This window comes from Girardinichthys multiradiatus, chromosome 3, assembly GCF_021462225.1.
Source record: "Girardinichthys multiradiatus isolate DD_20200921_A chromosome 3, DD_fGirMul_XY1, whole genome shotgun sequence".
Taxonomy (NCBI): Eukaryota; Metazoa; Chordata; class Actinopteri; order Cyprinodontiformes; family Goodeidae; genus Girardinichthys; species Girardinichthys multiradiatus.
In genome coordinates, this window is record NC_061796.1 from 38743107 (window position 1) to 38760028 (window position 16922).

Consider the following 16922-nt stretch of genomic DNA (forward strand, 5'->3'; position numbering starts at 1 on the left):
GCAGTTGGTAATATTGTTGCCTTGCAGCAAGAAGGTCCTGGGTTCGAATCCTAGCCTGGGGTCTTTCTGCGTGGAGTTTGGACGCTCTCCCTCTGCGTGTGTGGGCTCTCTCCAGGTGTTCTGGCTTCCTCCTACAATCCAAAAACATCACTGTTAGGTTAGTTGGTTCCTCCAAATTACTGCATCAGATCATGGACTTTTGTTTACCCCTACAAATAGTAATGATGTTTGGCACCACAGCAATTTAATTTTAACATGCGCTGGCTAAATCTTAATGTACAAGATATGCATAATTTTATCAGTGTTACCAAAATGTAGGCAGTTGTAAATGAAAATGTTTTGGTCAGCACTGCACACATACATGGCTTCCTGCAGTCCCTGGGCTAAGCACCCCTATATTTCAATCCTTGTGACATCCTTGAATGTTATAACATATTGCTACCAAAGGTTGCAGCACACTTTTCCTGGTCAAACTAATGCATATTATGTATTCATTGTGTGGTGTTTCTGAAAACTCTGAGAGGTTTGTTTAGACTGTCACTAAAATTGTGACAGAAATGAAGAAATAAGAAGCAGAAACATGCTTAGTAGTAATAGTAACCATTTCATGATTGAACCTCACTAAAGATTTTTTTTTATTGGTTATCTTTAGGGAGGAGTTTCTTTTTTTTCTTTTAAAAAAGGGTAGATTTTTAATATTTTTACATCACTCATGTGTATAAAAAGTAAAAAACAAACAAACAAACAAAAAAAAATACTCGAAAACGTAATTCCCTTCTGGGATTAAAAAGGTGTTCTGATTCTAAAGTGTCAATTTTCTGCTGTTTTTCTAACCTATACACAAAGAAAGTGGTGATATATAGGCAACTGGAAGAGGAGCCCTAAAATTGTGTGAACATTTATAGCCTTGCTTCTGCCATCCTTCTAACCTGAAAGAAGGGGAAATAAGGAAGGAAGCTGTCAAAGTTCAAAGGGTTTTTAGGGATCCAAATGACATAAGCAACATTAACAGCCAGGCTAGCAGCAAAGCAAAGCAGGTTGTTGCTTTGCTAGGTGACACAGGACTTCCTGTAGTTTTAAAATGGCCACCTGTCACAGATTTTCTAAAAGTTATTTAACATATTTCACAGACACAATAATTTCAGTTTATATTGTGTGTATACTGACTTCAGACAAAGAAGGAACACAATGATACTTCCGGAACTGACTTCATCTGGCTGTTACATGCAAAAAATATATAGATACAAAACCACTAACATTTTACAAATTATATGTGTCATTCATTCATTCATTCAGAGAACATATGTCCGCTACTGACAACCGACGGTAGCATGGATACACCATTGAGGGGTAACTTCATCACCACTGACAGGAAAAAAAAAAAAACCCACTGATTATCTCTTCATCCTGGCATTGGTTAGTCGAACACATCAGACAGAAAGCAGGCTAAACATTTTGTCCTAAAAGTTAATGTCTTATAAACAGGAAAACTGGTCAATCGGGAAAATCTGATGCGGTTGACACAGCCAGACTGTGATGGCTGGAGGTCAAGGCATCTCCAAACCTGAAGGCTCCTTTGGGAGTTACTGGTCTGTAGTGATCGGTCTTTTTGAAAGTGCTCCAAGGAAGGAACAGTGTTGAACCAGTGACAAGGTCATGGGTGACCAAGGTTCATTGAAATAGATGGGGGGCTCAGGCTGACTCGTGCGGCCGGATTTAACAGATGAGCTACTGTACCTGAAATTGCTGAAGAAGTTCATAATGGTTCTGATAGAAAGCTGTCAGCATTCAGATTTCTCTGCAGCTTATTGTGCATGGGGCTCCATAGCCACAGACAGTGTCGTATGTGCTCTGGCTCTGGCCACAGAGCAGTCAGATGCAGTTAAAGCAAAGTGCCACTTGGCGTCGCTGTTGGACTATTTGCGTCACCCCTGACGTCTCACAGCAGTGAGGTAAAAAATTATACTTTTATTTATTGCATTGAAAATAAAATATCATGGTAAAATGGCCAGTAGTTGGAAAATAACATACATTAGTTGGCGTTCATTGTTGGGCAGACCTACAAGGGACTTTCCGATGCAGAGCTATAAATAATTGGTTTCAGTTTCACTCTTGTTTGCAGACGCAGATCGATTAGCCCAAACACGTCCCTAACAGACTTCCAAGTCAGAAGCGTTACAGCTTTATTTTGGATAGTTCTGGTTTACTATTGGTGTGTTTCTGGGCTCCGAGACAGCTAACTCACCTTGTGGAGAGGAATTCAAGTAAGTACGTTGGGTTTCGGTGTAGTAACATTAGCTTAACAGAGTTAGCACTTGCACTCACTGTAGTTTACACCAGATCTGGTTACAGTTTCTCAGAAGTATATTTAGATTTTAGGGATATGTTTTGTTCGTGTCTTCTTGACCTGTGCCGTATCTATTTAAAGTTTAGCAGTGTTGGAGAAACATGTTGGTGAAAACGAAAGAAAAAAAAAAAACACTCATTTGGTCAAAGTGAAAGTAAAATTAAAGAGCTCTCTGTGAGAAGCAAAGAGGCACTGAAACATTTTTCAGAGTTAATCTCGTTAAAACCTGAAACCTTTATATATTTTATTGGAATTTTATGTGATATATCAACACAACGTAATGTATAATTGGGAAGTATAATTGGTAAAGCAGGGTTAGGTTATATAATAAGAACCCAAGCTTTAACATCTCACTGTGTACTGTTCAACCCATCATCTAAACATGGAAAGAGTATGGCATAGCTGCAAACTTACCAAAAGTGACTGGACAGTCAAGGAGAGCATTAAACAGAGAAGCTGACAAGATGCCCAGGGTAACTCTGAAGGAGCTGCAGTGATCCACAGCTCAGGTGGGATAATGTGTTGCCAAGACAGCAAATAGCCACTCACACTACAGAAGGATAATATTATAAGAAATACTGTTTTTAAAGTTTGCCATGAGCCATGTAGGTGACACTTCAGCATGTGGAAGCAGTTGCTCTGGTCAGATAAGATGGAGAATTAACTATTCAGCTGTATTTCCTCAGCCTCTGTTGTTGGTTCAGCCTTGCACCTTTTGAACAGCCTACGTATCATGTTTAGGACTCTGTTGCATATCCCTTGCATATAACTGTTTGAAGTCAGCTAAGTATCTTATCTGGTGATGCTCTGCAAAGCTACTGCTGCAAACAGCTCCAACGGTGGAGATTTATCCCATTTATGTTTCTTTTTTTTGGCATTTGGCAAATCAAATGCATTATAAGATGGATTTAAATGGGATGACAGACTTCTATTTTTCCTTCTTTTCCTCCTTTCCTTTTGGCACCGTTATCTTGTTTCAGGATGAACCAACATCCAGTAAGTTTAGAGGAATTTACTGAACCTTAATCAGATCAGATTAATCCAGCAACCTCAGAATTCAGTTTGCCTCTGCTGTTAGCATTTCCATAATCAATAAAGATCAGATCTCCAAACCATAACACTACCACCACCATGTTTAACACAAGAACTGTTATGCTTTGGGTCTTGGACAGTTACTTTTTGACTTCACACTTTGCTTTTGCCAACGCTCTTATACCAGTTTCATCTTAATTTCAAACACTTTTTCCTAGAATCTCACAGCCTCTTTTTTAACAAACTCTAATCTGGCCTTCCTGATTTAAATCCAATTACAAATGCCTTTTGATTTGCTTCTACAACACACAGGGGTTACACAGCAATGTGCCTGTTTTAAAATGCCTCCTATTACTTTGTCCTAAGCAATATGGTTTGCCAAAATGAGTGCACTGTCTATAAAAATGATATTTCTGCAAGGCGGAATCAGAATATTTATCCTATTCAGTCCTCTGTGTATGTTTTATAGCTGAGCCTGTGTCTGTCTCTGTTTCTGCAGAATCCACACGTTATGAAGAAAATGAGCTACTTCTTCCCACTGCTTTGCATTTGCGTGGATGTGTGCTCAGTGCACGCCATTCGCCTGGCCCAGCTCTCACCTCTCCTCCTCACCCATCCTTTCATCACCCTGTGGGGGGGAGCTCTGACCAGGGCATTCGTCCTGGTTGTTCTCGCCTTCACTTATCCTGGAGGCCTCCCGTGGATGAAAAGCTTTGAGGGGCTTCAAAGCATAGGCATCCTTTGCTTCCACTTCCCAGTGTACACCACTCTCCTCTGGCAGCTGGGCCAATCCACTGTGGGGGAACTGTGGGGATGGCACTCCTGGGAACGGGTGAGTTAGTGTTTTGGTGGTGATAGATGCAAATTAAGACCATTGTGTAGTTTCAGTATATTGCCCAAAGACAAGATATTAAAAGGTCCCTAAGGTGTTTTGCCATACAGCAAGGTGAAACTATTAAAGCTGCACAATATATCGCAAATATATCATTATCACAATATCAGCCCATGCAATGTTCACAACCCAAAGGTCACAGAGTGTATGTGTGTGTGTATATATATATATATATATATATATACTTTTTCATAATAATTAGTACAGCAAGTCCAAAGGTGTCCAAAAGTGAACAACAGTCATCGAGGCTCTCAGTTGAACATGCACCATGCTGAGCCACAAGTAGTTTGAAAATAGAACAGTGAAGAGAAAGATGACTAGTGCAGTGAACGCCATCCAGATACCACCAGAGGTTATAGTCCTAATAACTGAAATTAAATCGTTTGCTGCCAGTGTGTTTTATCCTTATGTCTGCAAGAGGTAGACAACTGAAACCAAAACTAGATTAGTCTTTTTAACTGCAGATTTCAGAGGCTGCTTGCCATTTAGTGAAGTACTTCAAATAGTTAATATACATTTGTTTCAGACATCTGAAGCATGAAAACTGATGTAATCCTTTTGTGTACCAGGTGTTACAGGGTTATGCTGTGACAGCAGTGGCGTGGCTCTACTGGAGTCGATACCTCTCACCCTTTATGACTAGGGGTCCAACTAAGAAGAAAGAAAAAACTGGACCGGACAGTAGAGCCTCTCTGAAGAAACTGATGGGATACATGCTGCCATATACGCCGCGCTTCATTGTGGTGTTGGCTTTAGTTGTTCTCTCATCTTATGGTACGTTGGATAACAGCATTCTTTAAAATCTTCTGTGTTTGAGTGTTTTTTTTTAAATCAAAGTTTAGTGTTTCATTGAGCCTTGTGTAGCACAAAATTTTGTATGGAGATAATTTGAACTATTGACTGCAGGTGAGATGGCTATTCCCCAGTACACTGGTCGTATGGCAGACTGGATCATAAATGAAGAAGCACCCGATGCGTTCTCCCAGGCCATCACAATCATGACACTATTGACTTTCGCCAGGTAAGAATCAAATCTTTCATCGCAGATTTACTTTATACTCATTTTTAAGCAACAGATGTTTGTATTTTTGTACTGCATCAAATTCTATTATGTGAAATGTTATCTAAAGCATTAAGATATTGGATTTATTTTCAGATTTTTCCACACAGACCTACAAATTACTAAGATAATAGAACAAATAGATGATCTGCAGATAGAGAATGGATTTTGAAAGTGTAATATGGTAAAATATCCCTTGAGGAATAGTGCTGTACATACAGATGACAGATGAATTTGATATTTACCTCTTTTTTGCAGTCATGGTTTGGAGAGTGTTAGTTACAACAACAAAAAGTGTTAGTTAGGATGCTGTAAGGTGCACAACAATGCAGGATTTGTCTACCAGTAACTTCATTGAAGTGAAAAAACGTTAATCTTATTTCAACTAAGTAAAGCTCTAAATAGGCCATATTACAAACGAACAGTTTGATTTAATCCAAAACTAAATCAGTTTTGTCTTGTTACAAAAACATTTCATTAATTTTTTAATGAGAAGCAAGTGTTTCAGTTAATTCACCCTCCATGCAATAGAAAGGCTAAAAAGAAACAAATAACTTCTCCCAATGTAAAAATGCTAAATAAATAAAATGATATACAATTACTATTATGGCATTGTTTAACCCCGCATGGCACACGCAGAGGCATATTCAACATCATTCTTCAAAGTGTGCAAATTGTGACCCGCGTGGCACAATACCACCACTTACTGCACACTGCAGCTGTTTTTCAACAGGAACCCAAAACTGCTTCACTATGATGAATGAAAACAAGCAGACAGGTGGGTTTTGAATCTGCTCTGTGTCAAAATAAAGAGTTATTCTTGCATTGCTTTGGAGTGGAGTGCCTCAAATATCAAAAACAACTCATTTCTCTTAATTAGTCTCTACATAGTAATGTCTCAGGCTGAAAAACATTGTTATATTTTTATCTTAAACTGCTACTATTTTGGGAAAAACATGTCCTTTTATTTACGTTATTTTATTTTCATGCCATAAAGAGAATTTTTATTTAAAGACGACTAACTCTCCTCATGACTTATCATAATATTATCCCTTAAAAATTAAAATTGTGGGGACTGTGATGGGTTCTTTAAAGGTTTTGTACATGTGGCATTACTCTTACACTGTAACTCCACTTCTAAAATGCTCCGGTGACATTTTGTGTGGTTTATACTTCTTTTGTGTGTGCTTCAGTGCTGTGTTTGAGTTTATGTGCGACCTGACCTACAACGTCACAATGAGCCTCATTCACACCTCAGTGCAGGGAGCCGTTTTCCAGGCTGTGCTCAGACAGGAGATCGCTTTCTTTGATGCCACTTCCACAGGTAGAAATATTCTCAATGTACAAGTTTTTGAATCCATAGAAAGCATTTTTTTAAGTGTGGTGGACCTAATGACCTTTTTCTAAGTCAGAAATATTTATTTCACATTTCTGTGCAATAATAATGCAGTTTTTCACATTTCATTATGGCAGCTTAAAACTTGGATTAATGTTGAATCTCTGTTTTATCTCAGGTGAGCTTGTGTCCCGTATTACCACGGACACCAACGACATGAGCGAGGCGCTGAGCGAGAAGCTGAGTCTTCTGATGTGGTACGCGGCGCGTTTCGCCTTCCTGCTGTTCTTCATGGTGAGCCAGTCGTGGAAAATGACCCTGCTCACCTGTATGGGACTTCCCATCATCTGGGTCATCCCTAAGCTCACTGGACATTTCCACCAGGTGACGTCACTCAAGGAAACTTTCCAACTGGGATACCATTTATCTTTTCTTGTTTTGTTTTGTTTGTTATATAATTTATTAGATGTGAAATTATTGAAGTACCACAATATTATATTATTTTTATATTGCATGGAGTTTGCATGTTCTCCCTGTGCATGCGTGGGTTCTCACCGGGTACTCCGGCTTCCTCCCACAGTCCAAAGACATGCCTGTTAGGTTAATTGGTCTCTCTAAATTGCCCTTAGGTGTGTAAATGAGTGTGTGCATGGTTGTTTGTGTGTTGCCCAGCGATGGACTGGCGACCTGTCCAGGGTGTACCCCGCCTCTCGCCCATAGACTGCTGGAGATAGGCACCTGCTTCCATGCGACCCACTATGGAAGAAGTGGTAGAAATGACTGACTGACATATTTATTCATTTATTTATTTTATTAGTAAATAAGTAAATATTGTCACTTTGCGTTTGTGTATATGTTGATCACTTGGTCTGTTTCTTTCTCATCACAATAGAAAAACAGAATGCCTTTTTTGTCTAATAAACTGATAAATATTTGTTCACTTGCTGCATAAATCTGGGCTGTAAATAAATTTAGTTTGTTGTCTTCATGCATTAGACTATTGCTGTGAAGGTACAGGACTCCCTGGCAAAGGCCAACCAGGTGGCCACAGAGACCTTCTCCAACATGAAGACAGTGAGGAGTTTTGCCAATGAGGATGGTGAGACAGAGAAGTACAGGCAGCGGCTGGACGAAACGTACTCTCTCAATAAGCAGGAGGCGGTAGCTTATGCAGCTTCTACCTGGGCCAACAGTGTGAGTTTATTACTGCTACACCTTAGTGATATGCTGTTTTTAGCATTTATTTGTGTGTTAGTTACTGAAAATGTATGTAGAATATGAAATGGGGTCAGTCCTTTTTGATCTGAAAGTGAGAAACTTACATTGGGATCCTCAACGGTGTTGCCCCTCGCTCATTTTCCCCAAGAGACACAATATTTACCAAGGCTCCCGCTTGTAGGAATGCCATGGACAATAAACCTGCTGTACAACATCTGAGGTAATTATTTGAAGTTGTGACTAAAGTCCATTGTACGTGGGGATCGCTAGGCGCTACCCTAATGTTACAACTCCAAATTGCACATATCCGCAGGTTGCTGGGGACTACAGAAAGTCGATTTCTTTTCAGTCTGCAGTTCTCAAGCAAAGTGCATTTGTCACTGAAAGAGAAGTCCTGGCGTATGTAGTGATGAGGAGGGAAAACGTAGAAAAGAAACGAACAGCTCATAGACATCAGAACAAGTTTTTACAATGATTTACATGTATGACAACAACTTCCGTTTTTTAAACTTCAGTGTGATTTCCTTACCATGATCAGTAAAAAACATTCAACTTTTGTTTTTGTTTTTTTTTGTTTGTTTTTTATTACGTTATTTCACCTGTTCTGCTCTGGATTATTGTGCAGGATGAGACTCAGCATTAAGCAGTCCTTTATCCAGAAAACCCCTTTACCTGCATCCTCTCGTGCTGCTGATAAGATAAAAATACTTGTAGCATTTCCTCCAGTTTCAGATAAGCTGGAACTGATGGTGAAGTTCTAGAAACCTCATATAATGTATATAGGGAAATTGTGTAGATTGTAAGTACATTTTTAGTGAAGAGGGGATACCCATTGGGATGGCACTGAGGTAAGATGGTAGGGTAAGGAGCAGGGTTTTTGAAAGCAGCGATGTTCAAACATTCTTGGAGATCATAGGGCAGTCTGTTGTGAACTGACTCAGCTCAAGATGACTGCTTTTTAATGAACGAAACACAGGTCATTTGGAAAAACAATAAATAATGTAGCGGGCCATTCTTTGTAAAGCAGTGTTTTTGTTCTTGCAGATGACCACTTTGGCCTTGAAGGTGTGTATTTTGTACTACGGTGGGACCTTGGTGACCCGGGGAGCCGTAAGCAGTGGAGACCTGGTCTCATTTGTTCTCTACGAGCTACAGTTTGCTTCTGCTGTTGAGGTGAGCCACAAACATTGAAAAGAGAAACATTTAGTTCTATCCATAAAGTTTCTTATTATTCGGCACTCTTTTTCTTCCAGGCTGTCATGCGCTACTACCCAGAAGTAAAAAAAGCAATTGGCGCCTCTCAGAAGATTTTTGAATATCTTGATAGGAAACCTGCTATACCTCCTCCTGGCAGTTTGGCTCCTGAGAACTTAAAAGGACATGTTCAGTTTAAAAATGTTCAGTTTTCCTATTCTGTAAAGACAGATGACAACAGTCTTGTACTTAAGGTATGTACCCTTCTCTGCTGTTGCTTACCTTCCCCAGAACAGTTTGTTTTAACAGAAACTTCTTTTATAAAAGGATGTGTCTCTGGAGGTAATGCCGGGCCGAATCACTGCACTCGTGGGACTTAACAGATCAGGGAAGACAACCTGTATCAAGCTACTTGAAAGGTTTTACCAGCCCCAGTCTGGAGAAATCCTGCTGGATGGGAAACCACTGCAAAACTACAAAGACCAGTACCTACATGACAAGGTATGTGGCAACTAGAAATTTAGGTTTACAATCAGATGGAATATATAAACGTAACCTGTAAAAACTAGTTTTTTAATGGTCAAAAACTCACAAAACCTGATGATGCTAATACTGTATATAAAATGTATGAAACTAAAAACTAAAGCTAAGATCATGATATCAAGTAAAATAAAAAAAATTTAAATAAATATTACAATATAAATAAAAAAATAATTTCAACAAAAAAGTAAAGAAACCAAAAAACACACACTGTACGTATCGGACACATTTAGCAATTTGCTACTTGAGGGAGGCATGATGGTAGTTCTTCAAATTGTTCATTCCCACTTTGAAAACAAAAGATTTTGTTGGACAAAATAAATTCAAGAACAAGAAAATTGCATTTAACGTTTGACATAAAACGAACGAAGTTTCAGATTCACATAATTTATTATAGTAATTTAAATATAGCAGAACTTGTAAATACGCATCTAAATTCAAATTTCTCCTAATACAAACGGCACATAACTGCCCCAACTATGAATTTTGCTCAGAATATAAATCTGCAGGCACAATCCAAAGCGCAAGCCAGACCTCACGACCTAGTTGTTGTTTTCCCAGCAAATACTTCATGTGTTGCTGCTGCATTTGCACTCTTTCTCCTGTGTTATTTTCCCTGCTTCCCCTGTGCCTGACACTGTAAGCTGCTGACCATGGAGGTGCTTACTCCCGGAGATGTTAGGATTGTGTGCATTGATCGAAATTGTTCAGTGCGCAGCATCACTTAAAGTTGTTCCATGCACTTATGGGACTTTTGCTAAGATTTTGAAGTGCAGACAGAAGTTTTTAGAAACTTTTTTTTATTATTTGCCAGCACATCTTGGTGGTTATGAATTGGATGTCATTTGTGCATGTTGTGTTTTGTTTTGGGTCCAGTGCTCAAGGAGGAACACACCATGGTGTCTTTCCTTAAGTCATAAGTTGTCATTCTGAAAAAAAAAAAAAAAAAATCAAATCCTGAAAAATAAAAACCATCGGAACCATCACTTAGTTAGAAATAAATATATGTTTCTTTAAATGCCTAGAGTTAAAAAATACATCACGGAACTTTTTAGTTGATGACCAGTTTCCATCTTTTTAGATATTTTTTCGGCACTGGTGGCCTTTTTTTTTTTTTTTTTTGACAGTAGGCAGACAGGAAAGAGGGGTAGAGAGAGGGGGAGACATTCGGCAAATGTCGCCGGGTCCGGGACTCAAACCCAGGACGGCCGCTTCAAGGACTGTAGCCTCTGTACATGGTCGCGCGCTTAACCCCTACACCATCAGCGCCACACCCCCCAGTTTCCATCTTTTTATAGAACAATATTTAACTGGAATTAAGCTTGACAGCACCTTTAAGAAACATAACATCAGTAAAAGTGTTCAAATAAAAATCTGTAAATTACAAATAAATTAAATTAGACGCATGTTGTAATAAGTTAGAAACTTCATTCAAAGCTCAAACTACTCCTACACTCCTCCATGAGATCACCTTTTACCTGTGTGTATCTTCAGGGTGTCTAGAATCACTAAACCACTGAAGACTCTTTCTTTTTGTATTTTGATAGATGGCTGTGGTGAGCCAGGACTGCGTGTTGTTTGCTCGCTCTGTCCGTGAGAACATCAAGTACGGCTGCGAGGAGGCCTCAGACGAGGACATGTACAGAGCTGCCGAACAAGCTAGTGCCCACAAGTTCATCTTGGAGCTTTCAAAAGGATACGACACAGGTTGGACCCAGAAACTCCCTATTTTGGAAAATAAAGGAACTCATCATGGGGTTGTTATATTATAGTGAAGATAAGACTGTCCAGTGATTACTGCTCTGCAATACCACATCCTAAAGTATGGCTATAATTTATAATTGTATGATTTTATGATCAAATTTAGTGTAAAACCAGACAATTTTGAGGGGGACCCCAAACTCGTCCATCAACACAACACCCAAAGAGAAAGTAATGATAGCAGAACCTGCAGCTTCAATATGAGATCATATGGAAATTTAATTGGGGATTTGCTCAGTACGGAGGAGGAAGAAATTACTGTTGTGTGTGTCTCCAAAATATTTTATAGAAGTCAGCAGTGCAGTAGTTGTGTAAAATGCGGCAGAAGTAAATGGAAGCAGCTCAAAATCTTTTTTTTACACGAATTGTGTTTCATTGCTGTAACATAGTGTAGCTCTCAAAACATTATTCCAAGAAATTCTGTCATGGCACTCTGTAAGTCTGCCTTCAATTAGTTTTCTCTCATTTCTAGCACCAAACTAATTGTTTGGCCCTAGAAAGTCTCTTCACGCTCATGAAACATTTATGGTGGATGGGTGTAGTTAAAATTCTGCAGTACAAACTGTAGTGGCAGGCAAACGCTCTCCTAAATTTTGCTCAAACACTGAGGAAAAAGATGTGTAAGTCTGCATCTAATAAAACTGTGCAGGAGAAAGGTTTGGAGAGAATGTTCATTGATTTATTCAATGACAGGATCTGCAGAAGGCAGCGGACATTTTGTACTGACAGAGGCCACATAAGAAATGAAACATAATAACACAAGCCAACTTCTTAACTCACCTATGTGCTGTTACTTTCCCTGAAGCCAAGATTCTGCATGTTACCTTATTTTTTGGCACAGAATGTTTTGAATACTTGGTTGGTGTGAAGATTTATTTCCTCTTCATCTACACAAATCTCACCACCTTTCCCTGCATACGTGGATCTTTTGGGGAAAGTAAAAGTATTCACTGTACTGTGCTGCTACAGTAAGCGCCTACAAAACAAACTGGCATTTTCCAGTCAGAAATGTGTTTTTTGTTTTTCATTTACCTCAAGCCATCTAGTGAAACTATGGAATCACTCAATATATGCTAATTGCTTCAGTGCAGTGTCTGATTCCTAGTGAGAAGCTGTCTTTGCATCACACAAGTGTTCTAAAATTACTTTTCTGCTTAAAAAAAACAATCAAAAGGCCTGTTTTTCCAATAATTAGCTATTCTAATATATAGGTACTAAAAAACTGGGCATTTTCAACTTTACGTGTTCCATTTATGCAGATGCTGGGGAGAAGGGAGGTCAAGTGTCTGGAGGTCAAAAGCAACGCATTGCCATCGCCAGGGCTTTAATCCGAAATCCCAAAATCCTGATCCTGGACAATGCCACCAGTGATTTGGACACAGAGAATGAATACCAGGTATGATATATATAGATATATTTATATATATATATGTATGTATTTTTTTTTCTTGTTGTACTGCGTTTAATGACAAATCTTTCTCCTGCTTCCTCAGGTCCGTGAAGCTCTGGCGAAACTGGCAGAGAACTGCTCTGTGTTGATGATTTCCAACAAGATGAGTGTCGCAAAGACAGCCAGTCATATCATTGTCCTTAACAACGGGACAGTGGAGGAGGAGGGCAGTCATGATGTACTAATGGAGAAAGGTGGCCTTTATGCAGAAATGGTAAAGAAACAGGAAGAGGGCTTCAAACGTCCAAAAGACGAGAGCAGTGACGAGCAGTGACCCGTCTGAGTGGTTGTAAAATGACCACAAGTCGGATAGTTATTTTGTGTTTGGGTGAAAGCTCAAGCCAAACCTTTATTGGTATGAATAGTCCCAATAGGAGACCACAGTTTTTGCTGCAAATGTTTTCTTGAGTTTGACCCAATAGCACAATTGCACCTTAGAAGCAAGGAAAACTACACCTCTGATGAAAGGTTTTGCATTCCCCACATCTTACCTGAAAAACATAAAAAATCTGTGTATTTATTATTATTGTCATGTGGTCAAGTTCTACATCGTGTTGCACAGCTATTTATGGTGTAAAAAACACACATATTGTGTCCTAAAATGTTCTTTGTCAAACGTATTTATTTTATACAGAACAGAAAGACGCCAATGACAAGAAATAGTCTGTTAATTTAATCAGAATAAAACACACCAGGCTTTTATTTATACTGTTAAATAGAAACGGCACAAGAAAAGTACAGTCAAATTCAGTTTATTATTCAAATTGGTTAAAATGTTTTCAGAGGAAACCCAGCAGATTACATCAACTAAGTGACTTGCAGCATTCATTCCTGGAAGAGCATGAAGCGACAGTTGGCAGTCGCTCATGCTTCAGCAATCCCTCATATTGAGCATGCATGTAGCGACAGTGGAAAGGAAAACTCCCCTTTAACAGGAGGAAGTCATACCTGATCTGCTGTCTTTTCCTCAGCAACGCTGCTGCCAGCATGCAGTGGGTCAGGACACGCAGAGCACATCGTCATTGTCAGCTTGCAGCATGTAGAACAGAACTTCTTGAATCCTTTGTTGAGTGAGGTACTGTTGACACACTGATTTTGCAGTTGTAATAACTGCACAAATATGCAAAACAGAAATGCAGCAAGCATTACTTCCATGGTAGTTTTCCTCCATTTCTCGGTCTTTGCTCTGTCCCGCCATAGTCATTTCTGTCCAATGGGAGCAACAATTGTCACACATGCTTTGATCACAAGTTAAAGTTCACTTGCAAAAAGCACAATGTGTAAGCGAATCGCACTATACGTCAAAAATAAAGTCCGCTTTAGTTCCAGACCACACAAGTGGACCGAAGGACTTTCCTGGTATGATTACACCTTTAAAGGCAGTGCACACCAGCAGCACAGGTTGTGCATCAAAGAGTATGCCCCTAAATTTTTCTGTTGACCCACACCAGCAGCAGCCAACTCTCCAAGGCATGGTCCCCAGCGATCCTTTTTGAACCTGTTCTATTCAGAAGTCTGGACACTGTCCACAGCTGAAGTCCAGCGAACCTTTCATTCTTTGCACACTTGAGCATGACTGATCCAGTGTGTGTTAGAGGGAACAACTGACATGTTTCAGTCTCAACCAGTAAGCTTGCTTACTCTGTCGGCTTACGTTTGCTTTGCTATTTCAATTTTTGGGTTTGTAATCATCAAAATACTAAGATACTTTTGACAACATCTTAACCAGTTTTTAAAAATGTGAATTATTAAGATCAGGTTTTTTTTATATATATAAAGGAAAGTAAAAAATTCATACTGCATGGAATGCAAAAGAAAACCAAACATGATTATGTTCATCCCTGTAATGCTGCTACAACTAAAATATAACCCCAGTTTTTATCATCCTCACAAACAGATGAGGTCTCATTTGCCTGCCTTTCTTGGGTCAGACTTATGTGGACAGTTTTTTTTCTATATTTCACATTGAGGTCTAGAAAGTTTGCAAACTTTTAAAATGTTTAAAGGGTTTTTTGGACTGGTTACACGGCACAGTAATATATACAACATGTATAACAGTGCAAACCTATTAATTTTACATACATCAGCTTCAGAGACTCCAGAAAAACCCATACAGTAATAAAGAAACAATGAAATGATTTTTGTTGCTTTTTATTCATATAAAAATCAAAACATGGCTTTCATGAATCAGCTCTAATCATTACAATGGACATAGTTCCCTAAAGCTGACCAGCAATGCTGAAATGTTACTAATCAGGAACATTATCTGAGCAATAATCTTTCACTTGTAGGTCTACTTCAAGGCTAAGTTGAAACTCTGGGTTATATTATTATCTTTCTTTCGAACATGTTAGTAATTGTTTTTCTTTGGTCTTGTTGCTTTTCAAAATCCTGCTTTAAAATCACCCCACAGCCACTTAAGTGGGAAAGAGTCTTTAGGGACCTTTATAAATACTTTTATATATGAAGACAATAACAAATACAGTACAACACAAAACCAGAAAATTCCTGATAAAAGAATAAAAGGTGCTAAAAAGGAATTTTAAAAACGTCCAGCGTATATTTGTTGCTATAAGAAATGTTGAATACTCCAGCTGGTTACAAAACAGATGTAAAAGAGCTCATTTTGCTCAGTTTTTCTGTGGATTTTATTTTGTGATAAAGGATTTGGTTTGTGCATAATCTCTACATGTTTTTTATTTTTTTTCTGTGCTTTTCTTTTTGCAAATTTTTAAATGGCTTTATTATAAAATTATTTTGTTGGGTTCAACAGATGAATAACAATAAACAATTGTTAAATTGGTTTTGCTGCTTTTTGAAATTTCATCAAAAGTATTTCTTTATGTATTTTTCTGTTTTCATAATTTATAGGGTGTTTTAATCTTTCTTTATGCAGTTGCCATTCAAAATCACAATACCATGTAATTTGCCCATTTGTACTGTTTAGCCGAGCTAAAAACAGCCAATTTATAAAAGCAAATTTAAACTCTTGATTTTTTTCACTCACTGAAAATAGTTTTTTTGGCTTCATCAGATTTTCTTTTTACATTTTCACACTTTTTTAATTTCAAAAGTTTCGACAAATGTTTTAGCAAACACAATACATCAAATTCATGTAAAGAGTCAAAAGTTTACAGTATTAATCCTTTATATGTACTGCAATTCACTCACACATGCTAGTCTACTTCTGGCCAAATTACTTCATGTCATTATTAGTGCTTGGAGTTAATCAGAGTTGATTGGCTTTTGTTGCTCCACCTGCTTCTGTGAACTGACCAGAGGTTCTCAGTAATGTCGAGATCTGGGGAGTTGACTGGCTGCAGGGATGTTTTTAAGCTATATTGTTATCACTTCTGCTTTTAGACATTGATCTCCATCTTGCTGAAAAATTCACTAACTGTTAATGGGTTTGTTGGAAAACGTCCTTTTGAAATATGTTTTGATCCTACTCTATTTATGGCAGTGAGGGACTAGACTCATGGTAGTTATCACATTTTCTTCCAATAATGTTTTGTCCTAATGTCTCAAACAACAAAGGGAGAGAGCTATATTGCCACTTTTGTGGACCATTTTGGACATCTTGAAGACGCCTTCACTACCTCTCATCTTCTCATCAGAAAACTGTTATTTTAGGTTTTGTTTGGGGATAAATATTTGGGGATAACCATTTTGTTCATAATTTTTCAGTGACTTCAACCATACCTGCCCCTCTACTAATTAGTTTTATAGTCAGCAAAATTCCCAGTTTTACCAGTGCTGATGATTTGGTTGTACTAAAATGAACTTGGCTGGACATTGTTTGCAGTGGGAAGAATTACATTGAAATGTAGGCTGAGAACTCTGGAAAACTGGGATTTTAGCATTGAAAAGGTGAAACAATCCTGGAATATACAGGCTTAAAGGCTTTTCGGATTTTAAAGTTGTTGTAAAGGCCTACATCCTAGAAAACATATTGTATCTATAAAGTTTTATCTCTAAATAGCCTACCGTAAAAGAATGCTAAAAAAAAACAAAGCAAGCAAAGCAGCATGACAGCTTGTATTCCGTGAGCTGCTGGGTGTGTTTGACAGACATCAGAAAACAGCCAATAAG

The 16922-nt window shown here is 38.4% G+C and overlaps 1 protein-coding gene across 4 annotated transcripts; it reads left to right on the plus strand.

Moving 5' to 3' along the window:
• Positions 1 to 1904: 1904 nt before the first annotated feature.
• Positions 1905 to 15633, plus strand: tap1 (transporter 1, ATP-binding cassette, sub-family B (MDR/TAP)). Of its 4 annotated transcripts, XM_047362067.1 has the most exons (14): positions 1936 to 1952; positions 2123 to 2264; positions 3879 to 4211; positions 4841 to 5045; positions 5178 to 5292; positions 6525 to 6655; positions 6846 to 7051; positions 7664 to 7861; positions 8930 to 9058; positions 9139 to 9333; positions 9407 to 9580; positions 11167 to 11326; positions 12640 to 12776; positions 12874 to 15633. In XM_047362067.1, the coding sequence occupies exons 3-14, from the start codon at positions 3891 to 3893 to the stop codon at positions 13102 to 13104; spliced, it is 2202 nt and encodes a 733-aa protein (XP_047218023.1). In that variant the 5' UTR covers positions 1936 to 1952; positions 2123 to 2264; positions 3879 to 3890; the 3' UTR covers positions 13105 to 15633. The 4 variants fall into 4 exon arrangements, with proteins under 4 accessions (XP_047218025.1, XP_047218023.1, XP_047218024.1 ...); XM_047362069.1 differs by lacking the exon at positions 2123 to 2264 and having other exon boundaries at positions 1905 to 1952; XM_047362068.1 differs by lacking the exon at positions 1936 to 1952 and having other exon boundaries at positions 2049 to 2268.
• Positions 15634 to 16922: the final 1289 nt, after the last annotated feature.

What these genes read in the sequence shown, in the direction of transcription:
- tap1 (XM_047362069.1), top strand. Translation starts at nt 3,891, where the DNA reads ATGAAGAAAATGAGCTACTTCTTCCCACTGCTTTGCATTTGCGTGGAT. An exon ending in ACACTATTGACTTTCGCCAG is followed by an intron (nt 5,293 to 6,524) that starts GTAAGAATCAAA and finishes TGTGTGCTTCAG; the next exon opens with TGCTGTGTTTGAGTTTATGT. An exon ending in CTTCTACCTGGGCCAACAGT is followed by an intron (nt 7,862 to 8,929) that starts GTGAGTTTATTA and finishes TTGTTCTTGCAG; the next exon opens with ATGACCACTTTGGCCTTGAA.